The sequence below is a fragment of the Mycteria americana genome, chromosome 3, assembly GCF_035582795.1.
Source record: "Mycteria americana isolate JAX WOST 10 ecotype Jacksonville Zoo and Gardens chromosome 3, USCA_MyAme_1.0, whole genome shotgun sequence".
Classification (NCBI taxonomy): Eukaryota; Metazoa; Chordata; class Aves; order Ciconiiformes; family Ciconiidae; genus Mycteria; species Mycteria americana.
The window spans coordinates 125,213,890-125,240,599 of NC_134367.1; the positions used below are offsets into that span (position 1 = coordinate 125,213,890).

Here is a 26,710-nt window from a genome sequence, read left to right on the forward strand (position 1 = left end):
CCTCATCCTCACCGAGGCAACGGGCGGGCAGACGGTTCCGGGTGTGCGCGAGGCTGACGGCGGTGGAGGGTGAGTGCTTCGTGCCTGGTTCCGCCCTGCCCCGCCTTAGCCCGCCGATCCCCGCCTCTCCCCGGCCTGTCCTCTCCCACCTCCCCGCGCCCGCTCTCGCTTATCCTCTCCCCGGGGCTCCGCGGGCGGCGGTGGGGTGTAACAGCCGCGCCGCGAGGCGGCCGCGCGGGCTCGAGCGGTCCGCGCGCCGCCGCCGGCGGGGGCTCCCCCGGGTGACGTCACCCCCGCCGCTGCGGCCCCGCTTCCCGAGGGGGAGGCGGGGCCCCGGCGTTGCCATGGTAATGCGGCGGCCGGCGGGGCCCCGGGCGGCGGCCGTTGCGCCCCTGAGGCGGTAACGGGGCTGAGGGTGCGCCGGGCTGCGCCTCCTTCCCGCCCTGCCGCCGCCCCGGCCGCTTCCGCCGGGCAGGCGAGCGCGCCTTCCCGCCCGTGCGGGGGTTCCTGCCGCCGTGCCAGCGAGGGGCCGCCCGGCCCTCCCCGGCGGCTTTGGTGGGGCGGCAGCAGCCGCGGCCGGTCTCGCCGAGGATTTTTTTCCAAATAAAAGTTTCTTTTCCACTTTTGGTTCGTGGCTGCTGGTTGCTCGTTTCCTCGTCAGCTTCCCGGTTGCTGCTGTTCCCTCTTGGCTGTCGCAGCGTTCCCTTGCGGGGGCTGGGCTGCCTGCTCGTGGGGTTCAGCGCCTTCCTCTCGCCCTGTTGCTCTTCGTCCTCCCCCCCCTCAGGCCTCTTACTGTAAAACCCACACGCTCTTAGAAGCACTCTTCCATATTTGCCAGTGTTGAGGCGGAGACATTGGTGTGTGCGTCTCTTCCTTCCTTCATCCCTCTGCCGCGTTTGTAAGCGTTTGCTCTATAGCAAACGCTCGTTTCTGTGCAGTGAGCGTTAGGCAGAGCTTTGTCGCTGGGGGGAATGGTGAGGGACACCTCTTGGCTGATAGAATTGCTGCGGCATCTATGGGAAGTGCTCTGAAAGACCGAGCAACTCTTTCTGCCTTGGGTATGACACTCCCAAGAATTATTTACGTTTTTCTGAGTGCCTGTGTAGTATTCAGCATTACTTTTTCAGTGCAATAAGTGCTTTGGGCTACTTTGGTAAAATCAGTATGGTTCATGTTCTTTAGGAGTCGAGCGAGAGTATATTCCTCCACCATTTCTGTAGCTGTACAGGTGTAGAACAGTGAACTGTGTAACAAGGAGGGATGAGATCAGAAGTGCTGAATGTATGACAGCCAGGAAAGAGAACAGATAAATCCTAGAAGAAGCTAGAAAGGGAAAGGTTGGGTCTAATGGGAGCTTACCAAGTGGAAGCAGCAGGTTTGTGAATGAAATTTGAAAGGACTTGAAGAATGGTTTGAGATGGAAGGGGTTTCACAAAATTGAGTTGATGTGGAGGAAGTGTTATGAACTGAAGAAAATTATTGAGATAGGTTGACTATACATTGTCTCGTAAAAATAAACGCATCCTCAGACCCAATTGTATGTAAAGGCCTAATTAGGGTTTTCAGTCTGGAGTTATGCTATTAGTTAGTCTTTAAGTGGCATCTGTATCTTCATTGTCAAAAACGATTTCACTACCATAATTATTACTTTCCCTACCACCACACTATTTCTTCCATTTCTGCAAGAATATGGGTTCCTTACTTGCTCTTCTGTCATTTTACTTAAGTCTTTGTCTTGCCCCTGTTGCAGTAATGACATTCGGAATGGTGTAATAAGATGCAGCAAAGCAGAGTTTGTAGGAAACAGACTGTGTTCCAGCGTACTGCCTGTACCAATGGCTGCTGGAGCTTTCTTCGTTATTATTAGCAAAAAGGAAGTAAATGCGGTGATTAGGACTTTAATTTTAGCTCTGAAGTTTATGCAGGAGACCATTACAACTGGATGTAGTCCATAAATGCTTTTTCTGTCTGTAGAGCCTATGTATTGTAGTGGTCTTTCATTTTGTATAAATATATATTTATAACAGTAAGTTCATATTTAATTGAAAAATATAAATTTATAAATACCTATATATGTTTGATATGTTGAAGATACCTATATATGTTTAGCATCTAAGAAAAAATGAGTGGAAATCAGTAACTTCCTAGAAAGCTGTGCTAATTTTCAGTATTGAAAGGATGGCTGTGGTAAACCAGCAAGTTTGTTCTGTGCCAGTGCTGAATCTTGCTAAACATCATTTGCGTTGTTTTGGTTGTTTAAATGGAGTAGTATTTAATAACTGCGGTAAGCCATATAGATAGCATTGGTGAAATCTGTGGTTTAAATCCTATGTATTAAACATCTAGTTTTTCACTTCTATTCACTTTCTAGTATTCTTAAGTTACAAGTAGTCCCTTTCGAGGCGGTAGGAGTGATAGACAACATATTGGAATATCTTAATATGCTATAGAGGTTTTCTCAATTCGTGCATTAACACTATATGCTTTGTCACTGCCTGAATCAATTCAACATGTAGAATGTCTCTGCTTTTAATTTTACCTGCTGAACTAGAGAAACGGTATTGTGTCGGGATTAACATGTATTAGGCTGTGGATAAGAGCAGCAGTAAATCCAGTGAATTTGTTTTCTGAATCCTCAAAAATACATAGCTCTGTACTTTAACTTGGGAGCCTTTTTGTTTTGTATACTAGAAAATACTGTCAGTTTTTCCATTAACTTTCTGTAAATGTTAAATTCTATAAACATCTTAAGGGTTAAGATCAAAACCAAATAGAGTTACTAAATTATTTGAGATCGACTTAAGCATGTTGTGGTTCACTAATAATCATGGTAGCTATCCTTACACTTACCTAAGCAAACTATCTTTCACTCTTTTAGGTTTATTTGGTATTTTTTTAGAAATACTTTGCCATTAAAAAAAGTTAATTTCTTTTTTCTTCCCCCCCTGCAAACTAGTGGAGAATAATAAGGGTAAGGGATGAAAAAGTATGGAAGAGTAGGAGTTCATTATAAGGTCTTAAACAGCTATTCCCTGCAAAAGAAAGGAAAAGGTATGGCATTTTTAAGTGTTACTCATATGCTACAATTCTCTGGAGCACATGTTTGTAACTTCTTATACGACTATTGAATTTGTGTTAATGCACGGATTCTACATGCCCTACATAAAATGTAGACACAAAATCACACAGGCAGATGCCAGTATGTGATTTGGATACGGGAGATTCTGCCGTGCAACCATATATACTGTCTTTCAGCTTTTGCTGGCATTGCTACAGTGCTGCTTAGGACTTTCCACACAAGCAGGGAATGACACTTTTAAGGAAAGATTGTGGCTGTGGAGCATCATCACATTAAAAAAGAGTTAGGCATGATGGGTGGAGAAATAAGTTGTACTGTTGAATAAAAGGAGACCATGAAAAGCAGATTTCTCTCAGTCACAGGCAAGCCTTATATTAACAATTCCCTACAATGTCTGGAAAGATTATTAGGTTCAAGTTAAGTCATAACAAAAAGGCTGCTTTCAACTTGCAACATGGACTTTGATTATTTTGAGTCTCATTGATACTGTTAGCTAGGGAAGAGGCAGAACTTAGAAGCCCTTCTTTCAAGAGGCATACTCTCCTTGTTTCAAACCTCTCTTCCAAAAGCTCTTTCCGAAGGTATTTGTATGAAATTCATGTCTTGAAATCAGTATCTAACTTATGCATGTGATTTGGTTTTAGGATGATTCCTCTGCAGAGTTTATTTTTGAATGGAAGGATGCTCTTTTCCAGTAGAAGATGGTGATCCTGATGTATGATCATGGAGAAAGGGATAAGTTCAGTAGAAGTGTTACCTTCCAAATCGTCTCAGGTTACAGCTGTAAAAGTGGTAGTCAAAGAGCCCGAAACAAAGCAAACCCAAAGAGGGAAACGAGTGGGATTTGTGCTTGTCCATGCAGGTAAGATGCAGAGGCGTAACAGCTGGAATGGAAATAGTGCATATACAAACTAAACATCAACTAAAATTTTATATTGACTTTGGACTAGTAGTCTGTTAATGAAGTGACATTAACTTTGGGCATAGATCTGGGAGTGGAGAGTTTGATTGAAAGTTGCATTGGCTGGAGGATCTTGGAAATTATTAATAAAAATGTAGGGTTTTGGGTGTTCTGAATGGTGGGTTTTGGTTTTTTTTTTTGTCCTGGACAAAGAAAACCCCAAACAAAATCCCTGAATTAAATGGTTATAAAATGTCAAATTCTGCAGTTATCTGCTAAGCTTGGGAAATCTACAAAATGTGAGAGATCTTTCAGTCTATTCCTTACCCTACAGAAAGATCAAACATAGCTGTTTCATTACTGCAGAGTTTCTTGTCTAGCTTGTCTGTAAGGACAGTCTAGTTAAGACTTTTTGAAACCTCCTTAGGCCATTTGTTGCAGAACTTCACTTTTTTTACCCTTTTGAAAGTTTTCCTCCAAGTCTATTTTTTTAATATTGTTCATATTTAAGTGAATTACTATTTATTTTTTCCACATGTAATGAAGAGGTCATCTACTCAGATGTGATACAAAAATGATGTTATGTGTGTCTTGTTCATAAATTCTTTTCTAATAGGTTCTTTCTTAAATATTGTTAATCTTGAAAATATTAGTCATGCTTATATCTGGCTGTATATTTGTTTTTAGCATATGTGTGATGACATGAGGTGAAATTGAGCAAAGTAGCCTGGTGACACCTAAAATATTTGAAAAACCAACATGCTACTTGGTTTATAAAATCCTTAAGGTAAAAAAAAACAAACCAAAAAACAAACCTCAGAGAACTTATTTTGGGTTGGTGTTTGACGACCCTGGTATTCTATTTGAAGAGCAGATAGAATTGTTCAATATATTGTCCTTTACTGGGTTACTTTACTCTGTTTAAAATTCTTTTTCTTTCACTAGTAGTGTTAAAACTTATTTTATTAGAATTTCCCGAAGCTAACATTTCTAGAGGTGAGGAAAGGGAAGCTGAGATAAACACAAACATATTTTTCAGGTTGAAAAAACAAGAAAACAGAAGAAGGTGGAATTTAAATTTCAGTGTGCTAGTCTTGTCTGTTATTTTTCTGGTGCTGTATTTAGTTGAATAGTGGGCACTGATAAATTTTTCAGGTATGGAAGAAAGGGGCGGTGGCTACAAAGCAGGGCAAAATGGTCAGATGCAACAGGATAGACATAAAGATTGAAAATGAGAAAAAGGGGAAAAAAATTGTATTATCTTTATTTCCAGGAACTCTCCTGGTTCTAAAGCAGGAGTAATGAGCTCTAAAAATGTAGCATAAACATGAGAAGATGAACAGAATGGTAACTGCAAACTCACAAATCAGCAGTAAAAGGAGAATTGGAGTTTGACTTAAAACCAAGGTTTTTGCCCAATGATGGACAATAAATAAAAAAGCTATGCTGGAAATCCTCCAAGAATGAGCAAAACTGGAATGTCTTGGAGAATGTTTATAGGAACAGATTGTATGACGCTGAGATTTATACCTGTATGCTTCTGCATATTTGCTCTGTATCCTATATTTTATTGAGTGTATTTGACTTAATGTTGGAATGCATGAAGTTGTCAATCATTGATACAAAAAGGAAATGCCAGTGTAATCCAGAATAAGGAGGCTGTATCTGTCTGTGTCTTCATTCTTTGTGCGAACTATAGGCTGTAGTATGACAGGTAGTATAATCTCTTTTCCTTTTGCCTTCATTGTAGGTGCAGGTTATCATTCCGAATCCAAAGCTAAAGAATACAAGCATGTGTGCAAAAGAGCCTGTCAGAAGGTATGTCTTAGCAGCTCCACAGTCTTGTAGTGGGTATGCAAGAAATATATTTGGTAGCATACTTCTAGAGGGAAAAATGGAGCAGCAACAGTTAAGATGATACAGAGTCAATAGAGTGCATGGCCATGAGGTGCAGCAGCATTCTCATCAGTGGTGGCAGATAGCAGACATCAAAGGAACGGTGGGGGAACAGGAGAAGGTCACAGTGGTACCTACATGGAGTATTCCTACAGCTTCCTGCACTGTTCTGGGATTTCTGGAGCTAGATATGTTGTCTGGATTTTTCTTTCATCAATGTCCACTCTTTTTGGGATTTATTTAAAGTCTAGCATCCATATTGCTCTGTGAATGCAGGGATTTCTGGAATTCTTTTCTTCTTGATAGCTCTTAACTTCTTAATAGGAGGGGAGGTAGAAACAGGACAAACAAAACAAAAATTCAAAACCCTCTTCCCAAAGCTGGAAAGGGAGAAATGGCAACACTTTCATTTCCATTGAAATTAAATTTTTTTCATCTTCTCCAAGAGCTTAGCTTTGGAACTGGCAAGTGCTGTCTACTAAGTGTTGAATGAGAAGCTGGAAGACCTGTCTCCAAAATTTCTAATGCCTTTTGCTTTCTCCAGGGAGAGAGCTGGGGAGCTTGGCAGGCTTTTTAGAAGAATCTCAGAGTTGGCCGCTGATAATTATCACTTCCTCTTACAGTTCTGTTGCTCAATTCTAATACCGATCTAATTTTGTAATGAGAAGCCTCAAAAATAATCCAAACTTAACATTAGCTTCATTAAAGTTGGGCATTAGCCCTGATGTTATTCATTTTCCAGCTAATTATGTCTGAAAAAAGGTTGTTTGCTGTTGAATTTAAGTCTAATTTGAGATTCTGTTTGGTTCCTTAAGCTAAGTAGCCAACATAAATAACTTGTATGAAGAACAAACAGTCACAGGTTTGTCTTGCAACTGAAGATGCAGCCATAGTTTTCTGGGCTTCCCTGAGAGAACTTGACTGTAAGGTCTTGTCCAGTATGGATCTAAGAAATAATATTGGGCTCTAGAAGTTCATTTTTGTGTGTGTATATAATTTTAAGATAACATTGTCTAATTTGATTTGTTTTCGTGTGTCTGCTTTTAGATGAGCTTAGTGTAGACTGTGTTCAATTTCATGACAATTGCCATATATGGTACTAGGGATTTTTGTTGAATCTTGGAAGGAAAATTGGGAGCTTCTTGACTGAAACATTAAGTGTTTGAGGACACAAGGTATAAGAATTTATTTTGCTATAAGTTTGACCATGCAGGAATCTGCTACTAAATGCAATGTTGCAATGTCAGAGTAGTAAAAACATGCCTTCAGATCTGCCCTCGCATGGTGCATACCGACTATTTCCAGTGCCTCTTGTTTTTATGTCCTCTTACATTTTAAACTAATTTGGTGAAGATTTTGGTTTTTACAGGACTAGGAAAATGTAGGGCTTAGTCACAGAATATTAGAATTTCCTAATCATTAACTAAAAATTCTGTTTTACAGGCAATTGAAAAGCTACAGGCTGGTGCTCTTGCAACAGATGCAGTGACTGCAGCACTTATAGAATTAGAGGTATGAATTTCTGACTAGTAGTAAATATGTCTCTTGGGTACATTGCCAGATTTTTCTGTAGGAAGGTATTAGTTCAAATGGGAAGTTGACTGAGATTTCTATTTTTGTGCTATGCTAATTTCATCTTTTGCTTTTCCACTGTATTTTGGAGTCAATTTATTTAAAGACTTTCTAAAAATGCAAACTGAATAAAAGTTGTCTAGTTGCTGCAATTTGGTTGTCATCTTAGGTATGCCTTATCAGATAGTCTTCAACCTTCAAGAATAAATACAGGCATTAAAGGCTTATTGAACGCTTTGTAGGGAACTTTATTTCTGACTCACTGAGCTACAGGCAGACTGTACTGGCTCTGCTTCTTAGATAGGGAGAAAATCATGCTACTGGTCACATATGTTAACTAGAAATTCTAGGATAAGTCCTCATTCCTTTTGTTTGCATTAATATCTCGCACTGAATTGTGTTTCATTTCTTGAAATTATGATCCAAAGATTTTAGATGTAGTTAATCGTTAGTAGTTCTACTAACACTCTCATGTAGTAATTATATTGAGGTAACTGTCTTTGGGTATGCTTTCCTGGGTTGTGTTATTCATACCTTTTTCAGTTCTCTGGGATCATTCTACAAAAGTGATTGCGTAAATTTAACGCTGCTTGTCTCTCCGTCCAATTAAAGGACTCTGTGAAAACGAAGGAGAAATGTTAAGTTCTCATTTGTCCCACTACCTACTTTTGCTATGCACTTCAATTAATGCAGTTTCCAAAGGCTTTTTTCCTTACATTTTTTACTTTGTGTCCATGTGATCTCTGATGGCATAAGAGACTAGAAGCAGGCTGTTTAGAGAAATGTGACTTCAGTGTAAAATAATGCTTTTTTCGGACTTTTATGACAAAATACGTGTAGAAGAATAGGAAAACTAATGCCTTTATTTCAAAATGGTACTTGTTAATTAAGACAGAAAGTGTTGATAATCACAAAGAGATGAACATCTGTTCGTGAGGTTTTTGGGAGTGGTGAGATTTTTATAGCATCTGACGTTAGTGAAGGGTCCCTATGAAATAATGTAGAAGAAAGTAAAGCTAAAAGAATTTCTGGGATATGAATGAGGCAGTTTGGTTATTGTCCCAGGTCCACTAATCCCTCATGGCAGTAATGACTGAAACAGGTATTCCTCTTCTCCTGTAAGGAGTAATTGCTTCTTCCTCTCCGACTTTATTAGTAAAGGAGGAAGGCAAGGTAAGTGTTGTGCTGTAAAAATAATTTCCTGGGTTTGGAATTTATGGTAGTATTCTGAGAGGATTAGCAGTGGATTTGCTTACACATATGTTGGGAAAGTATTAATTAACATACTTGATAGGGTTAGCTTAAGGCAGGCAGTACGTACTTTAAAATGTGTTAGACATGCTGACTAGGAGCCAAGACTTCAGCCATACTTTTAACTTGCCAAGCTTCTTGGCTTTAAACAGTACTTTTGGTCCCCACTGAACTGTTCAAATATGCTTTCATGTGTTATCTTGCACATTAGAATATAGCTAGGTGAAATCAAAAGGTGTATCTCTAATGGAATTATTTATAATGCACTTCCATAAACTAACTGAGGCTGCTGTTACTCCACAAGACTGTTTTGTGTGTCAGTTCCCTCCTCAGCAGGGGGAAAAAAAAGATCTACTTTGTGTTGTGATTTTTATCCTGTTGCTGAGCTACACAGAAAAAAACCATATTTTAAGGAGCTTAACTTAACAGTTATATATCTCTTTGCAGCTGTGCCTGGGGTAAATATTTTGTCTGTTTTTGTTATCCCCAAGAGACTTTTCTTCTTTTACTTTAGTAGATTTAAATACTCTGAAGTGACATCTGTGTAAGAAGTTATGGCTCTAAGATGAAATTAAAACCTTTTTATGAAATTACTCCAATCAGCAACCTTTTTCTCCTCATCTGTCTTGCTGCTATTGTGGTGATGCCTGCCATTATTTCACTTGCTGGTTTTATAATTGTCTTAGTATTTTTATGTGTGCTGTTGCAGAAAGCCTATTTTTTTTTGCCTTTTCCTGTTTTTAAGATTAAATATTATTTTGTTCAGGTTGTACTGCTGTCATTAGTGTAATTATTTGCTTTCATTTATTCATTAGGTGATTTATAGAACCTCTTAATTGTGGGTTGTTTTCTCTGTTACTGGCATAAAGGATATTGCATTTGGGATTTGGGCTTCTTTTAAATTAAAGTACGTAGCTATGCAGTTACACTGAGGAAAAATCAAAGGTATACTTAAAACAGAAAATGGTGTGGTTTGCAGTGACAGTTTTTTGGATCTAGTCTGAGAAATTCCGAAGTGTTAGACTGTCAGTTTTCAGAATGTTGAAAGGTTTGCATCTACTCATATCTCATTCTGAACACCACCTCCAGACATCTCTATCATTCCTGGAGCTGCATCTTCTGTTTTAATTCTCATGTTTTTCCTATTGCTCTATGGAAAACGGAGACTGCATGTGGCAAGTCAACAAAGGAAACAGAATAGTTTTTCTCACCAATTACAAAATTTTATGGGTGAAAATGTAGGTTTGTTTGTTGACTGTCTGTCTAATGAGCTATCACTATCCTCTTGTTTATGCAGGAAAAAATAGTGACTTTTTGTAAATTACTTTAGCATTTTGAGTTGGCAAATACATAGCGAAAATCTGTATGAAAACAGTGTTTGTTTACATGTGTCACTGTAATACAGATTAAGATACAGAACAACAAAAGTTTGTGTAACAGGTGATAACAGATTCCATTGCGGAGTACTGTTTGTAACTTCTTGATATTTTGGTTGCTGTAGAACGCATTGCTGTGAGTTTATCCGAAATACTTAATCACTTTTACAGTTCTCTGGGACTTTTAATGCTGTGTTCCAAAAATCTGTTGTCTTTGCAAGGCACAAATATCTTTTCAGGGAAGTGTCACAAAAGATGAACTTTTTTTCCTCAGTTCCGCTCAATTACACAACTCTTATTACACAGAATTTCAGCTAATCCAAGAGGCATCACTTCAAAGACTTGTTGAGGCACAAGACTTGCTCTTGATCTTTTATGAGCAAGCTGACAGTTTGCTTGTGGTATGCTGTCTGTTTTTTGTTTTATTTTTGCAGGCTCTAAATGGAGAAAGAACAGCCTTTCTTTGCTGGACTATATGAATCTCAAGTGAAATAGTGTTCTGTGATTAAGATAGTAATGCTAATAGTTAACTAGAGAAAAGGTAGATTTCTTTTGCAAAGTTACAAGAGCAGCTGACCCAGAATACTGTTAAAATAACAGTGCTGGTCTTTGTAAGCATCAGCTGTATTTGATAAGTTGATTAAAGGCAGTTATGTTTTCCAGTTTGTGAACTCTGTCATTGCAGAGAAACAAATGAACGTTACCTCTTTCAGCTTTTGGTAATAAAACGGATCTGGACAAGGTGCTTCATAAAACTCATCATTTACACTCTATGCTTCTACAGACATTATTGCAGTACCATTTCTTTTTGCACTCTTACTATCAGCTACTATATGAAGTCTGAGTTTCTCTTGAAACACAAAGGGATTTGGGCAGCTTTTTTGGGGGGCCAGGGAGGTCCCTGTCCACAGTCCCCCCTTAAAACTTGGGGTTTTCAACAAAACCACATGCTGATTGCATTTATGACTGGCTGTGAGAACAATGTGCAATTTCAAGTTTTTCTGTGACTATAGAGCACTTTAGAAAGTCTTCTGTTCAGGTACTGGAGACAAGAACATAAGTTTGTTGTAAAGAATGATGATTTCAAACTGTTTCTAAGTTTAGTCTCAGTTTATTAATACTGTGTGTAGATCACTTGTTTCATTGATCTGACTTCAGTAGAATGTTCTTTATGAACATCATTTAAATTTGGAAATTAATAAGATTGATGGGGAAGCGGATGTCCCATTTTGGGTTTCGATCTCCTTGCTACTGAAACTACTCAATTTACTTTGCATTTTTTTGTTGTTGTGGATCAATGCAAAAGATGTTTTGAACCTGTTGGTATACTCAAGCAGTGGGTTTGCGTGGCTGTCAGCAAAATTTTGCAGTGAAAGAACTTGTTTCTTGTTGAAATGTTTTTTTCTTTGTTTTTGTTTATTTCTTAATTTTATAGTACTTAAGATTTTTGAATATACAATCTTAGTCCCAAGGACTTCTCTTTAAAGATGAAAGCACAGTGCCAGCAGCCTTGTTGTATTAAGGCAGTCACCATAGATGAACTTTTAATAGGTAATGAAGTGGAAGTTGTTAATTCTAGTTAAAAGCAATACTATGATGTTTTGCAGCAGAGTGGCTAACAGTAATCTGTGATAAAAGTGTTCTTTGAAAAGATTTTAGCTGGTGTAATTGAAAGGGATGTGACTCATCCTTGCAGACTATTACTTCTTGTCACTAAATTCCCACAGAAAAATAAATTTTAAAATTACAGTGTGTAAAAAGAAATGCCTGTAGACTTTGAATCCCTTTTAAAAGTTGCAAATAAACCATGGCCAAAACTGTATCAAAGATGGATGGAATGTTCTTTAATGCATGTTGAAAATAGAGCATTTTAACTCTTTGCCTAGATGTAATTCAGGACTATTAGTGTTATAGTGTTGAGTAACTTCTTCAAGCATGCCATCTTTGACTGCAGCTAGAAACTTCAGCATGCCTGTGTTTGCTGCTAGAACATTTATAAATACATCTTGAAGTAAAAAGGATTCTAAAAATGAAAATGATAGCCTTGGTAGCTTGAGAGTTTTTGCAGGATGGGTAACTTGGGAAGATGAAACTCTTGTTTCATGTCTTAAAGCTTTGTATTATCTCCTTTGCTACAGCTTTACATTGTAAGTTAGAGATACTTCAGTGGTGGAGTAATTGCCAGGTAGTCTAGTATTTTTCACATAATTGAAAGCTTACGTTTTGTTAAAATGCTTAGAATAGCCATTTGTTTGTCTTTTTCCTCTTCTTTTTTTACTTTTCTGTGGTAGTAGGGCTTGCTGTTAACATGCAAAGCTCATGCTTGCTTTTCTTGTCTTTTTTCAGTCTCCTTAGAAATATAAATGCTGATCTCTGCTTGCGTTTTTAAATGAAAGTATATTCTTGAAGATACCTTCTGTATTATAAACCTTTTCCCCCTTTCTCTTCCTCCCTCTTCTTGGATACCTGCTCTGATTGGGTTCTTCCCCATCCTATGGTAGTCATATAGTTCTTGCATTACTGCATTTTTCTGTCTGAGGGTATGAAAAGACTGCTTCAATTAGCTCAGCTGATTTTCTTCCCCCTTTGAAAGCATGCATGCTTCTGTTTTAATTATGTTTCCGCATTCCTTGAAGGTTTTGAATTTTCATTTCAAAATACACCTTAATTTTCATAAATTGTATTCCTCCATTTGTATGTCAGAGTCTTGAAATCTTTCGGTCAGACTTTGCAGAGATTCATGTTTTCAGAGAGAGATGTATTTGTGTGGTGTATTTCATGTCCTTGCCTATCCATAGAAGTAGGCGTGAATTTCTGTTGCCATTTGTTATAAAGGTTTTTCCCTGCCTCGTTTCAGAGGGTTTATGTCTCATCTCAGAGACACTCAGGTAGGTATCAAAAATTCCATGTGTTCACACCCACTGGCACTGCCTGCTCTGTGTAAAGCTGTTATCAGATCACCTTTCAGACCTGTGAAGTTAGAGTAGACCATCTTCCTCCTCTTGGCAATTCTGAGACCGTCTTAATTGAGTGCAGTCTGATTGTAAAGCTAAGTAAAGCTCCACAGAAATTTTGAACAGGTGCTTGGAATTTGGTCTTTATTTCTTTTTACTGGAGAAGTTACTCATGTTGTGACCGATTGTACTGGTAAGATTCCTTCTGAGTCCTAAAATGAAACAGATATACCGCCAAAGAGGCATCTACAATTTTGTTGGTGTAGAGTTCTTATTTATTCAATATTCTGTAGTATTCTGATAAATATTCTGTAGTGAGAAACAGGTGGCATTCCCTTTGTCTTAAAATCCTCTGAATAAGTTGTCTCTTGGTGCATCCTTGATGTTGTGCCAGTGAAGGTGCTATGCCAAAGCATCAAGCCCATCTAGATTTTTAGAAGTAAAGTGAACTAGTGCCACTCTGTATCCTGTATTTTTTCCCTACCCTCTTTTGATTATTACGTTTATCAAATGATAGAGGGCTTTGTGTCTTGACTGCAGAAGGATTCTGGACAGTGTTACTAGGACTTCTGTTCTGATGGGTCCTTCTTACTCCCTTTACTTGGCCATGACATCTGCTCTTAAGATAACAGCTGTCTTTGCTTTGTGGCAGTGACAAATCTGTAGCATGAAATTCTTCCTCTTTGCTAATGCTTTTGAGTATAATGCACTGAGCAAATATTTTTGGAACAGAACATTAGAAATTTGTCTCCAGGCTTGCAGGTCTATGCACTCTGATTACCCATGGGCAAGGAATTTGGACAGCACTGGGAGTAAGCATTGTTCATCCTAACGCATTCCTGGTTTTATTTTGTCCTGCAAGTACCTTTCACCATTTGTGTTTAGATTCCTTCCATCACTTCTCTGCTCCTTTTGTTCTAAACTTCACCGACTTAATTTTCTTCATGTTTGTAGAGCCTGGGGTGCAATGAAGTCAGTTAAGTCAGCAGCTGCTCTGCAGTCTTTCACCTTTTCAAGGCTATCGTCTTGGTAGCCTTCCCCGCCCTGCCCCCCCCCGAAAGTTATTCCCTGTGCACTAAACTGCAAATGTTTCATTATCCTCAAATCTTTTCAAATTTATTTATTTGCTGTGAGGCATAGCTCACAGTCAAAATGAACAACACAATGAATATACCCAGTGAATTTGAAGATCTGTTGTGGTGTGGGATAAAATAGGATGGGATAAAATGGGTTAAAATCTTGTGCTACTTCTTGGATTTTTGGATGCAGAAAGAAATAGCAGAAAATAAAGATGAGTAGTATAAAATGAACACGGAGAGATTACAGTCTGTTTCATGATTATGTATTAATCATGTATTATGTATTCATGATTCTTCAGGAAGATAGTGTTTTGGTGACTCAAACACTAAGAACGCTTTAAATATCTCTGTAAATTAGAATCAACAGCTTGCAAAACAGGTTTTGAATTTACTCCTTGCTCATTTGAAAGTTAACAAAAACTGACTTACTAGCATCAAATTTATTTTTCATTTCTGTGTGCTCTATCTTTCTTTTGTTTCCTTGTATTCATTACAAATTACTATATACAAAAAAGAACCAGTTCACTTAACATTTAAGACAGATCTTTGAGCTGTTTCCAGTAGATTTGTTTCCTGATTCAGCTTTTATTACATGTACTGTAAAAGTATGACCATCTAATTTCATTGACATGTTCACATGTGGTCTAGACAGCTGTTTTTCTTTGTCGCATCAGGTTGTTACACTGTTGTAATAAAAACAGATATGAAACTCTGAAAGCATGCAGCATCTCTCTGAAATTTTACTGTTTGGCTGTTCTGGGCTGTTCTCTTTCTTTGTCCTGTACTCATTTTATGCTTGCATCTAGAAAGAGGGGATTATATTGAGCTGGCAGTGAGACTCCTGAACTGTGCTACTTTGAAATTTTGTGTTTTTAAAGTCATAGGGATGCTCTGATGAAATGGGGGAGCAAAAATGGGTGTTTTTAATTCTAGCATGCAAAACTTCCTGTTTGAGAACCTTGAGTTTGCAAAAAGCTGCAGAAGGTGCTAATAAAAGATGTTATTTTTTTTCATTAGTTTGTTAAATGTTGATCCCTACTTTCTGTGAAATAAGTCTTGGTTTTTATTCAAGAAACTTCCAGACTGCAGTAATGACTGTCCTTATGCTAACGATCAAATAGAAATTTTACAACGTGAATTGTTACTGATGCCGATTCTTTATTTCTGCATGCAGAGCTGCAATCATAGGTGCTTAGAATGTTAAGGAAAGGTCCAGTTCTGTTTTGCTGCTGTGTCATACTTACAGAGTTTCAAAGGTAGACTGTGGTCTGCGCAGTGATTATTAGGTGTTACTTAAATATTACTTCACGGGTTAGGGACCAAATGAAGTGTGTATTTTGGAGGAGAGAGGGAGAGATTTTCACTCATGTTGTAAGGCTTTTGCTTGCTTATAAATGATCATCTTAAATTGTTAGGTGATTGGTTTTTATATTAGTGCATCATTACACTTCAGATATATCACACCCTATAGAGGGTGTAAGGTATCCATTATAGTAATTTGAGATGCCCTGTTCAAATTGCTGTTGATTTTGTCGTGGAAGATTAAACTACTAGAATAAGAAAGTGCGCTGCACCAAGATCAGTGTTGTCAGATCAGTTACACAAAGGTTTTGATCTAGTCTGTTATGGATGTGGCCTTACAGTGTTTTGTTCTTATTTTTAGGATTCTCCTTTTACAAATGCAGGATTGGGGTCTAACCTAAACCTTCTGGGTGAGATAGAATGTGATGCCAGTATAATGGATGGAAAGTCATTAAATTTTGGAGCAGTTGGAGCACTGAGTGGTATGTTAACTATGTATTATAAAGCTAACTACTGATTTAAGTGCAAAGATCAATTTTGTTCTTTTTTTTGGGGGGGAGGGGCATTGTAAATACTGCCCTGTTTAAATAAATTCTGCCCCCTTTAAAAAAAGGGGAGGCATTCCTGCTCCCTGAAATACTGTTGTGTGTTAATTTGCTTTGTGTAAAATATTGTCTTATTAGTTCACTGATAAGCCTTTGATGCAGAACAATTGTATGATATTATACAGTATTCACAATGGCTGTGAGTTTGCTCAGATGAATCTGTAGAATGATAACTTTATAATAAAATGCAATTATTAAAAAAATATTGCAAGCATTTAAATTAGGCTTTATATTTGTTTTTGTTCTCTGTCTCCTCGAAGAACTTATTGATATGTAATTCAATCATAAGGTCAATTGATATTTTGGTCTCTTAGTTAAATTGGTCAAATTAGGATCCTAAGGGACCAGAGTTTCCTTTATAGTGTCAGAAGGCTATGCAGGATGCTAGCCTCCAAGCTGAAGCCTCTCATGTATTCTTGAGAATGGGCGCAGCTGCTCATCTGCCAAGCTGTTTTGCTTGGGACGTAAAATTTCTGTATACTGGAGATTTTTTCATTATAATTTCTCTCACATGATCAGTTACATTTGGATTTATTTTGTGTGTTACTGGTATAAGGTTAGATACATTTGCATGTTGGACTTATTTAATCTGAGAACTAATGTGCTTCTCTTTTTTTTTTTTTTTTTTTTTTTTTTTTTGGTGGGGGGGGTGTCTAGTTTTGGCTTTCAGTACAAAACAAATATAGGTGTACAGTCCCAAATAGGGGTTGTTGAGGTTTTGTCATAAGTACATTGAACAGCTTTAACTGTTACTATTGAATAGCTTTTCTGACAACATTTCAAGCTTTGTTCTTTATCCTAGAATAGTTCTAAACAGTGGTAATAACTTCCTCATGTAGATATAAATCTAAAATAAATAGTAAAATTAAGTGTTTCAAGGCTTGTTTGTTACAAAATGTATCCTTCCAACCATGGGGAGGGAGGAAATGACGGAGTGAGAGAAAGCTAAGCCTGAATCCTATAATCCCTGTTCTGGCCAGATAGATCCAAGTGAAAGCTCTTTCCATCTTGAAAAATTAACGCTCATAAAACATTTTTGGCCTGTATAATACCATAGATTTAATTTGAGATTTCTGTGGTAGGAAGTCACTCCTAATATTTCAATATGATTCTTTCTTTTAAAAAAAAAAAAAAGGTGGGTGGGGTGTTGATTAGAAGGTTTTGTCACTACTGATAGGACATGTGAAGGAAAAACTGGTAAAGTTGTTATTAAATTGAAACTTAACATAAGGCGTCTCTTAATGACTTGACAAAGCCTTGGAAATTAAAGGAAGCTGACTTCCATTGCCAAAATGAACACTACAAAGCTATGTGGAAAAATATTTTAATGTTTTGTTCCCATTTTTTGCTAATTTTTCTTTTCAGGAATCAAGAATCCAGTTTCAGTTGCAAATAGATTGTTGTGTGAAGGGCAGAAGGGAAAACTCTCTGCTGGCAGAATTCCACCTTGGTAATTGCTTTGTTCTGCTTGACTTTTCTTTGGTTTTTCGTCTCTACTGCATGCAATATTTGAAGGTTATATCTTATCCCAAGAAGGCTGGTGCTGTTTTACATACCAGCGATAGTGTGCCTTTAAAAAGAAGATCAGCTTTGTTCTCTGATCTTGAAACATCTTGTGCACTTGATGAAGCTGTGGGTAGAATGAAGTATTGTGAATAGGTGGCAACATAATTTGGTGATAATTTCTGTCTGTGTGATTTCCAGTTTCGTCATACTGAATTCTTACATTTGTTACTGTAGCATTTTGAAAAATCCCTAAATACATCAAGGTTAAAATGAAATTCTACTGCCTTTGCCTCCGTCTCCCTTTAAAAAAGCAACATAGTTTTTAACAAGTGTATAAAAGAATCCTACTTTACTGCCTGTCTTTGTGGCTTCATTTTGTAGCTATAGTGTGGAGATATGCAGTGTTTAGTAACTTCCTCTTATCTTAGCCAAAATGGGAAATTATTTTAAAGATAGATTTAATAGTATTTACAACAACAATGAAAACATACACTGCTTTATTGAAATGGCTGTAATAATTAGATGGAAGAGGTAACTATTAAAGACATAACAACTTTAAATATTATTACGTCATTTTGGAAGGAATCCAAGAAGTGTGTCAGAATTGATTGCTCTTAAAACCATCTTATTTTCATCAGCAGCTTAAATTGACAAGTAGAGAACTTGAATGATTCAGACAGTAACTGACTGCTATCCTCGGTTATCACACTTGTTGCAGAAATTTGCTACCATTTGCTAACTAATGGACTACAGTATTTGCAGATGTGTTAAACCAGCATTTATGTAGTTTAAAACATGCATATTTAGATTCACAAATTTTTCTTTCCTTATTATGTTATTCTGTAAAATTAGCCAAATAGTCTGTAGCTGGATGGTATAGTATTCCAATGTAAACAGTGAGGAAAAGCACTATTTCAGTGTTCTGTCATGCTGCAAAGGAAGTTCATAGATCAAAAAAAGCCACCCTGACACCAAACCATCAACAAGCAGATTTTGCTTTTAAAACTCTTTTCTTTAATTAAGAAAGAAAAGAGTAACTGTGGTTAGTGAGAGAACTTTTTTTTCAGAGGAGAAGTTTACTAAGGAATAGGAACTTGGATTTCAATTGCTGTTAGTAGCTCATTTCTTCAGATGTCAGGAGAAAGCAAGGCTTAGCTGAGTTACGTTAAAGAGAGCGTCAAATGAGGTGGGGTTTTTTGGTGTTCCAGAACTAGTACTGAAGTCGGCTACAGGAGCAAGCAGTTGTGGTTTAGTTTTGTCTGTATCATCACAGTTTTTTCTCAAATTGTTGTAAGGAATTGTTAACATGTTTGCTGTAACTTCATGACCTAGTTTATACTGCTATTATTTTTAAAATAACTGAATGGAAAAGAAACTATATCCTCTTACCCTCAAAGGACAAGACTAAATCTTTCAAACTCTGTGCAAGGTCTTGGCTAACAGATGCTTTTAAAGACAAGGGAGCTCAAACTCTCAAGGCAAGAGGTGAACTGTCTTCGGAGCCAACACATACAGTTTATTGTGCAAATATTGTGGACCTGAGTTACCTAATACATGTTTTCATTTCCCTTTTCCCATTGTGGATTTTGAACGTATATTTTATTAGAGAAAATTAGTTACTCTGGGGACAGTCTATACAGTGGGATACGATAGATTGTGCTTTAGACTTGCTTTGGTAGGTGCTCCTGTATGTACAGGGCATCCCAAGTTCAGGATGGTAGAGCTCATATTCATTGTAGGTGATGACTATTGACAATTTCATGCCTTGCCTTTCTGGCAGGGTTTGGCATGACACGTTGTTGTTTTGGGACTGAAATATATTCCTGCACAAGCTGGCAATATATATAGTCAAATGACAAGAGAGCAGCTGTATTTTGGCATTCCTACCAAGTGTCAGAATTTTAGTAACTGATTTTTATTTGTAAAGGTATGCAAGTTTCATCTTGTTTCTCATGGGCAAATAGTGTATTGGGAAGTCTTCCAGATACTGCTTAGCCTAAGAACCTGTCTTGTTAAAGAAACCTAGTGGTACAGACTGTTTCTATAGCACCATCTAAGCTAGCTTAATGTTTTCTGGCCTGAACGTTTGGCATGTGACCACACAAGAAAAATTCAGGAACTGTAAGATTAGTAAAAGTGGCATTATGGAGATTCTTGTCTATAAAAGAACACATGGAGGCAGTCAGTTTGACCTGTTTACCCCTGTTCAGCACCCGTTTTTATAGTGACAGTTCAAAACCAATTCAAAGTGGTATGTTTGTAATTTTCAGTAGAAGTTCTAATGAGTGTGAATTAATTTATTCTGAGATGGTAAGCTTATTGGGAAGGAATGATCAAGTGTCCTAACTGATGTATCCAATTTGCTGTAAATTGCTCTGCAGAGTGTGTCATTCTCAATCAATATCTTGTCATCTTGTTTAAAACACAGAATCACACTATCCAAATTAAAGTTTAAAAAGTTTAAAGTAGAGAATCCCTGAATGCATGAGTGCATTTGTTGAAACTTCTGAGGTCCTTACATCTTTCTGTCATGTTTTATTCAGCTCGATGTTGTCAGGATTTTCTCTGCCTATGTATGCAGGAACAGAAAATACTGAACTTGTAAATGTTACGTATTATCATTTAAGATATTCCTGTTCATTGTATAACTTTACAAAAGAAAGCACTATTATAATTGCACAGTTACGTATTGGATGGATCTTTGGAAGTGGTCTTTGGTCACAGAGTAATGCATTAGATGTTTTGTAGTACTAGGTTTGAAGACTTTCTATTTCTTATGCTGAAACCTTACCCTTCCTAAGGGAAAAGGCTTATTTACATCTGCTTACTATTAAGTGTAGATATGTAAGAATTGCAGGATGGTACAAATACACCTAAATGTTTCCTTTCTTAGAACTCTTTAGTACTACTGATATCTAAGTTCATGTCTGTATCCCTTTTTCAGAATTAATAGTAACCCATATGGGAAACAATCTCTTCTTAGGTGGCGCCCCCCCCCCGCCCTTGGATGTACAGGGATTTGTAATTGCTTCACAGTTTTACAGTACTGTAGGCAGGATGTGTATGTTGTGTAACTTGTAGGGCAGTGTGTTGTCAAGAAAATGCCTAGAGTGAAGACCTGCACCACCTTTTATCTCTGTTCTATATTTCTTCAGAACAATTTCTTCTTTGTAACAGTGATTTCAGAGTGATTGCTGCATTTTATAATAAATGTTACAAAGTGAGTTTGTTACATTCAGGATTGCCTTGACCATCTTTAATGAACCTAACCTTCTTCTGCCACTTCTGTTTAGCTTGGTGCGGCCTGTCTCCCTACAGCCCATATTAAATGGTCCTGTTCGGAGCAAATAGCACCAGGATAACCATGTTCTTGGTGAAAATTGCCTAAAAAGACCATTTTTAGAGACCTTTACTTGCATTTTCCGTTAATATGATCTAGTTTGCCTGGAACTGGAAAGCATGTCCAAGCGTTGGCTCCTTGCTGTGAGGATGTTTTAATCTTCTGTGTGTTCTGAGCCTGTAACAACTACAGAGTACTCTTCATTTGATGTATTTGCAAGAAAGATCTTTTTATCTGGTTTGTGCAGAACCAATTTTCAGAGCACAAATTCATTGATCCTTGTTTTTGGTCCGCCCCCCCCGCCCCCCGCCTTGGAAATTTGTATTTTGAATTAGCCTAAAGGCTTTTGAGATTTGGTGGGGTTTTGGCTGCTTTCTATAGCCCACTGGCTTTATTCCCTATTTTTCCCTCTCCCCCAATAAATCAAGCTCGGTGGTAGCTGTTTAGAGGTAGTTCTGTTTTTATGTCAGCTTTAAAGTGTTGCCCTGTTCATTCTTGCCTGCTGCAGCTTTTCTACGTGGCTACATGGATGATTCTCACGACAACTAAAGCAGTTCCCTAGTGCTAGACTGTTGGTTCCCACCCTCTCACCGCCCTATCATCTGTGTCTGGTACCATTGTGTGTGTGGCTGTGTGCTGAATCGGATCACAGAACTTGCTTTTTGGGATGGTGTAAAGACTGTTTAGTCTTGCTTAGATTATACATATTTGACTACCTGCAGAACTGAGTTCATGCTGTATATCCTGTAGGAGTCTCTTACCAACTAACTCTATATCAATTTATAGGACATACAGCATAGGTAGTACAGACAACAAAGCACTGAGATGCTGATTTTTTTTTTTTTTTTGTAAACTGTTTATTTTAACTTTTCTGTGATTATGCTGTCCTTTCAAGACATCCGAATGGAAAAGTTTAAAAACAGTGGATGATCTCTGTGGTTATGGGGCCTCAATTAGATGTCAGCAGGAGATGTCCGCTTCAACTAATCTAACCATTCTTTGAGACCAGAACTGGAAAATACTTTGTGCCCATCTTACAGGAGGGAGAGGAATCCAAGAATTAAGGACGCAAGTGTGAGCAAAGTAAAAGTGATGTTACTTAAGTTTTGAGACATTCTTGGGTGCTTTTTTTTTTTTTGCACTCTTCATGAATAATAGTGACTGTTGCTGTGTTTTTAAGTATTAAAAAAGCAATTGTGAGATTGCATGTAAAATGCAGTGTTTCTGACTGATCTGTGCTATTCAAGTTATAAATATATATATTTATATATATAAAACTCCTAATATTTGTGCTTGATACTTTCTCCACCTAGCCTTCCTTTCTGCGTAAATTGTTTTATTGAACAGGAAGTGCTTATTCACTTCCTGAGAATGTATTGTTGACAGAAAATTTTTCTTTTAAAGACCAAAACCTTCTTATTTTAGTCAATGGAGAATACTACTTAATTAGGTTTGGTCACAGTTTGCATTTCACTCTTATGTTAATGAAAGTGACAGGTTTTTTCTCGAGCACTAGCTTACCTAGTAGGAGATGCTTGAGTTCTCCCAAAGTACCCAGTAACTTATTCTACAGTGCCTTGCAACAGAACAATATTTATCTGGAGCCACACTAATGATGGTAAGAAACATGCATTTAACAATTCAAATTCTTATCTAGATAAACTTTTTTTTTGAGACTTTTGTAAGGAAAGACTGGACACACCTCTTGTATTGGTTAAGTCATAAAGAAGATAGAAAGTACCACCTCAAAATACTACATACTGAAAGCTGCAGGTGTCAGGATATAGTGCTGTCAAGAAAACTTCCAACAGCATTAATTGCCAACAAATTTGTAATATCAATAACATGCTCAGAAATTGTAGTGCTATGTGGCCCCAGGGTTGACTTTGTAGCTGAAATAGCTCCTTTAGCCTCATATTCATAATTCTGGTATTTCTGTAAAACTTTTTGAAATTGCTGTAAATCCTCCGTCTTTACTTGTGTCCATTAAGCAGTTTTTTTATTCTTATTTCAAAAGGGAGATATGAAGTTACGATTGGAAATAGTTGTCCTTTACTGTGTTGCTGTTGTTGGTACTGTTGTGCAGCAGCTTTCTGAAAATGTGTGATTTCCGACTACCACATTCCCCTTTTCAGGGAATCGGATTAATTTGTTTAAGGGGAAACAGTATAGATAACTGAGGCTTCCCCCCAAAAAGTTACATGTCTATATATAATTTTTTTGCTATTGTTCATTGTCATCGTAGTGCGTACTGTCTCTATACTGCAAAATGTTCATTACTAACTAGAAAACAAATTGTCAAATTATTGGGTTTTTTTGCAAATATATTAAAAATTCAGTAGATTTGACTCATTTGCAAATACTTGGTAAAACTCTGTGAGACAGACCTTTATCCTTCTAAATAAGGCTTATTTTTAGCTTGTGTTGTACTTCTCTAAGGACTTCTTGATATTTCTGTGGCATTGGCTGACTTTACTGGAAATACCTTACCATTCTCGCCTCATTCATCCCATGTTGGTGGTCTTCAGAATCTTACTAAGTTGTTATAGAGAGCAAGACTCTAGGCGGCTTTGTCCTGGTTTAGCTGCAATGAAAAGCTGGTGCTATTTGGTAATTAATTTCAAATTTAATAGCACATGTTATTATCCAATACTAAATTTCATGTCAGAGCTGCATAGTCTTTTAATGAAACTACATCAGGTTGCCAAATGTGATTATAGCTGACATTTCTGTGAAATGTAGACAGCTTACAATTTTAAAATGACCAAACCAAATAGAAAAAATAATTGCAAGAAAAGGGGGATTTGTTATATGGTTTTGTTTAAACTCCCTCTTCTGTGTCTCCTAGCTTTTTAGTTGGTGAAGGAGCTTACAGATGGGCAGTTGATCACGGGATACCAGCATGTCCTCCAGGTATCATGGCTACAAGTGAGTAAACTGGTGGTGTCAGTAGGAAGAACAGGACAGAGTAATTTTAAATGGTGCCTCATATTTTGAGGTGTACATAACTTCACTGTTCTTAACATTCAAATAGCTTATGGTATTACGGTATATAAGGATGGTTTAAGTTTACTAATTTTCTATTAAGTATCTAAGTAGAAAAAATTATGAACTATTACTTCAGCTGCATTTTAGCAACATCTAATTCAAGTGAATTTGTGATTCTAGGATTAAAACCAATGAAGGACTTTTTTTACCAAAACATAGGCTCTTTAACAGCTCAGTCCTGCAAGTCTGCGATTGTGATCCATTCTAAAAGCACCAACTAGCCATGTATCTAAATTCAGAAGGTGCCAGTTTGACTCTCAGATTCTGTAGTTACACCCGTCTCTGAGTCTTTGACCAGAACTGTTCTGGTTGTAAACAGGCTGTCAAATTCATTTGCCTTTTTTTTTTTAACCTAGGTAGGCTTTGCTTCGTCCAATATGGTGGAATAACCCAATCCAGAAAATAGACTTGGAGTATACTGTATACTAGCAGTAGTCAGGTCTCTTACAAAACCTTTTTTTCTTAAAATAAAATAAGTGATTATGTTATATTGATACACCATCTATAAACTAGGCTAAAAATTAGTGCACTTACCCATGGAAAGGAGGATGTGGTTCCCCTTCCTTCTCTTCTTCAGTCCCCCTCCCTTTTAGAAAGTGTCATTACTACTGGTCTGTAGTTTGCTGTAGGTGAAAGCATGCCCTATGCTTCCTGTTGAAGTTATGCAGGAAAGAAATCAGAGGTCATTACCCAAAGAAGAACAACACAGAAGATTACGGAATGTTTCTTTATTTTACAGTAAACAGTGTTACTGCATAAAATATACGAGTAGTCCTTAAACCAGAGATTGAAACCCAGGGCTCCCATTAAGGCTTTTTTTGGGTCTAGTTCTAAAAGTAGATAAACATCCAGAAATTGCAGTTCAAAGTTGCTAATACTCAGTGCTTAAATGTAACCCCTGAAACAGTAGCACCATTTTACTTGATCATGCCAATTTTCATACATACTCATGATACATTTCATTTTGAACAGAAAGTTTTGATTTCTGGTTCCACGTGACTGAAATTTTTGCCCTATCCATCTGCTGTCCAAGACAGCATTTGCAGAACAACTTTTGGGCTTAGTTAAGCAGAACACCTTTATTTCTGTGACTCTAGAAAGAGTAAAAACACATAAAGGTTTGGGGTTTTTTTGTGTGTGGTGTTTTTTTGTGGTTTTTTTTGTTTGTTTGTTTGTTTGTTTTAAGAAAGTAGTTGCTACTTATGTGTAGGAGATACTCCAGAAGGAAGGTTTCTTGAGTATTTCTGTTGGCATGCACAAAACTTTCCATTGTGTCTAGTACCAGTGTGTTTCTGTTGTGACAGAGATGATTAGATTGTAACATTAATTGCCAGATGCTATCTTACTAGGTAAAATGTACCCTGGTCAGAGCAAATCTACACCTTATGGCTTAAAAATAAGGATGACCACTGCTAGTTTGGTTTATCTAACCAAGACTATGAATTTACATTGGAGGAACATCAGAAGAATAATCCCAGCCAATATATTTTCACAAACCTGCTCCAAAACACCAGTGCTTTCTTTTTTTCTCTTCAATACATTCAGCATACTTCTATTTAGCAAAACAATTTGTGTTAAAACAATTAAAACAACCCGGATTGGGAAGTTAATCCTGTTGCAAAGTCAGTGCAGAAATGCCATTTGCTATTGCAATGTCAATGAAAAAAATAGTGTTATTAAAGTTGCCGACCCTCCTCCGCTCCCCACACCCCCTGCTTCCACCCAGGTTTATACATAGTGAAACACACACCTACATGATTATGTGCTTGAGCCATTGCACAGGATGGACCTGCTCTAGGAATGAACTGATGCTGTGAAGTGGGCTGTGACTGTTAAGACTTGAGTGTAGACTATGTGAATGTTTTGCTGGAAGAATGATTTCAGATTAGGGTAATTGAAGGATATGTTGAAAAAATCAGTGGCAGAGATATTCTTTGTAATTCTGAGTAAATTACTTAAAACTGAATTCTTCACAGGTGCTCTCTAATTCTGTTGCTTGACCTTAGCATAAATAATGGTCTATGTTTAACTAGGTTTACAGAAAGGAGGTATTTGACTATTATAGTCTTGTGCTTCAGTTTCCTTCTCAAAAAAGATGAGATGGCAGTGTCTGCTGTTTAAGTGCTTAAATGGATACGTAGGAAAACAATACTAGCTTGCATTAAGACTGCATTATTAGCCATTCTAAGAGGCATCTGGGAAAAGATTGCTTGAGCAACTTAAAATTTGCCATTTTCTCCTAAGATTTGAGTACACTGAATTTTGCAGTATAATCATTAATGGTAGTATATCTTATTTTTTTCTTTAAAAAACCAACAGAACAGCAAGAAAGAGCAAACAAAAACCTGAAAAATCAGTTCCAGAAAATGTTATGCTGATTTCCATACCAGTCCTTAGCAAAGCTAGTCTTGTAATGCGTAGACTTCTGGTCAGTGAGGCTGGAAAGTAACCGTTAACACCATGTGTGACAACACAGGATTGTTATAGCTGAAAAGAAATTGGAAACTGTCTCACAGGTAACATGTAAGAAAGCCAAAATTGTTTTTTCCAGTGTTACCAGGGGAGGGAAAGTTAGACATGCTTCAGAAACAACTAAAGACAATGTTGTTTCCAAGCAACAACAAAAGATCTTATTTGAAGCGAGCTATTGCATTAAATAATGTAACAAACTTCAAAAAAATGGGAGACTTTTTGATTATGCTTGCTACAATTGCTATGGTAGAGTTTGTGTGGAGAACTGGGGGTAAATTAACTTGAAATTAGGTGACTGTTGAATAGCTCTGTAAAATGAGGGGGTTGGA

General features: G+C 37.5%; 1 protein-coding gene across 1 annotated transcript in view; it reads left to right on the plus strand.

The window, feature by feature from the left end:
* The window catches only part of TASP1 (taspase 1), a 90,531-nt gene continuing 63,821 nt past the window's right edge, over positions 1–26,710 (plus strand). Inside the window, 7 exon segments of the mRNA XM_075496898.1 lie at positions 1–69; positions 3,724–3,941; positions 5,731–5,798; positions 7,320–7,388; positions 15,772–15,892; positions 17,381–17,465; positions 23,710–23,789. Of these exon segments, the coding sequence (XP_075353013.1) occupies positions 3,797–3,941; positions 5,731–5,798; positions 7,320–7,388; positions 15,772–15,892; positions 17,381–17,465; positions 23,710–23,789 (568 nt within the window). The 5' untranslated portion in view covers positions 1–69; positions 3,724–3,796.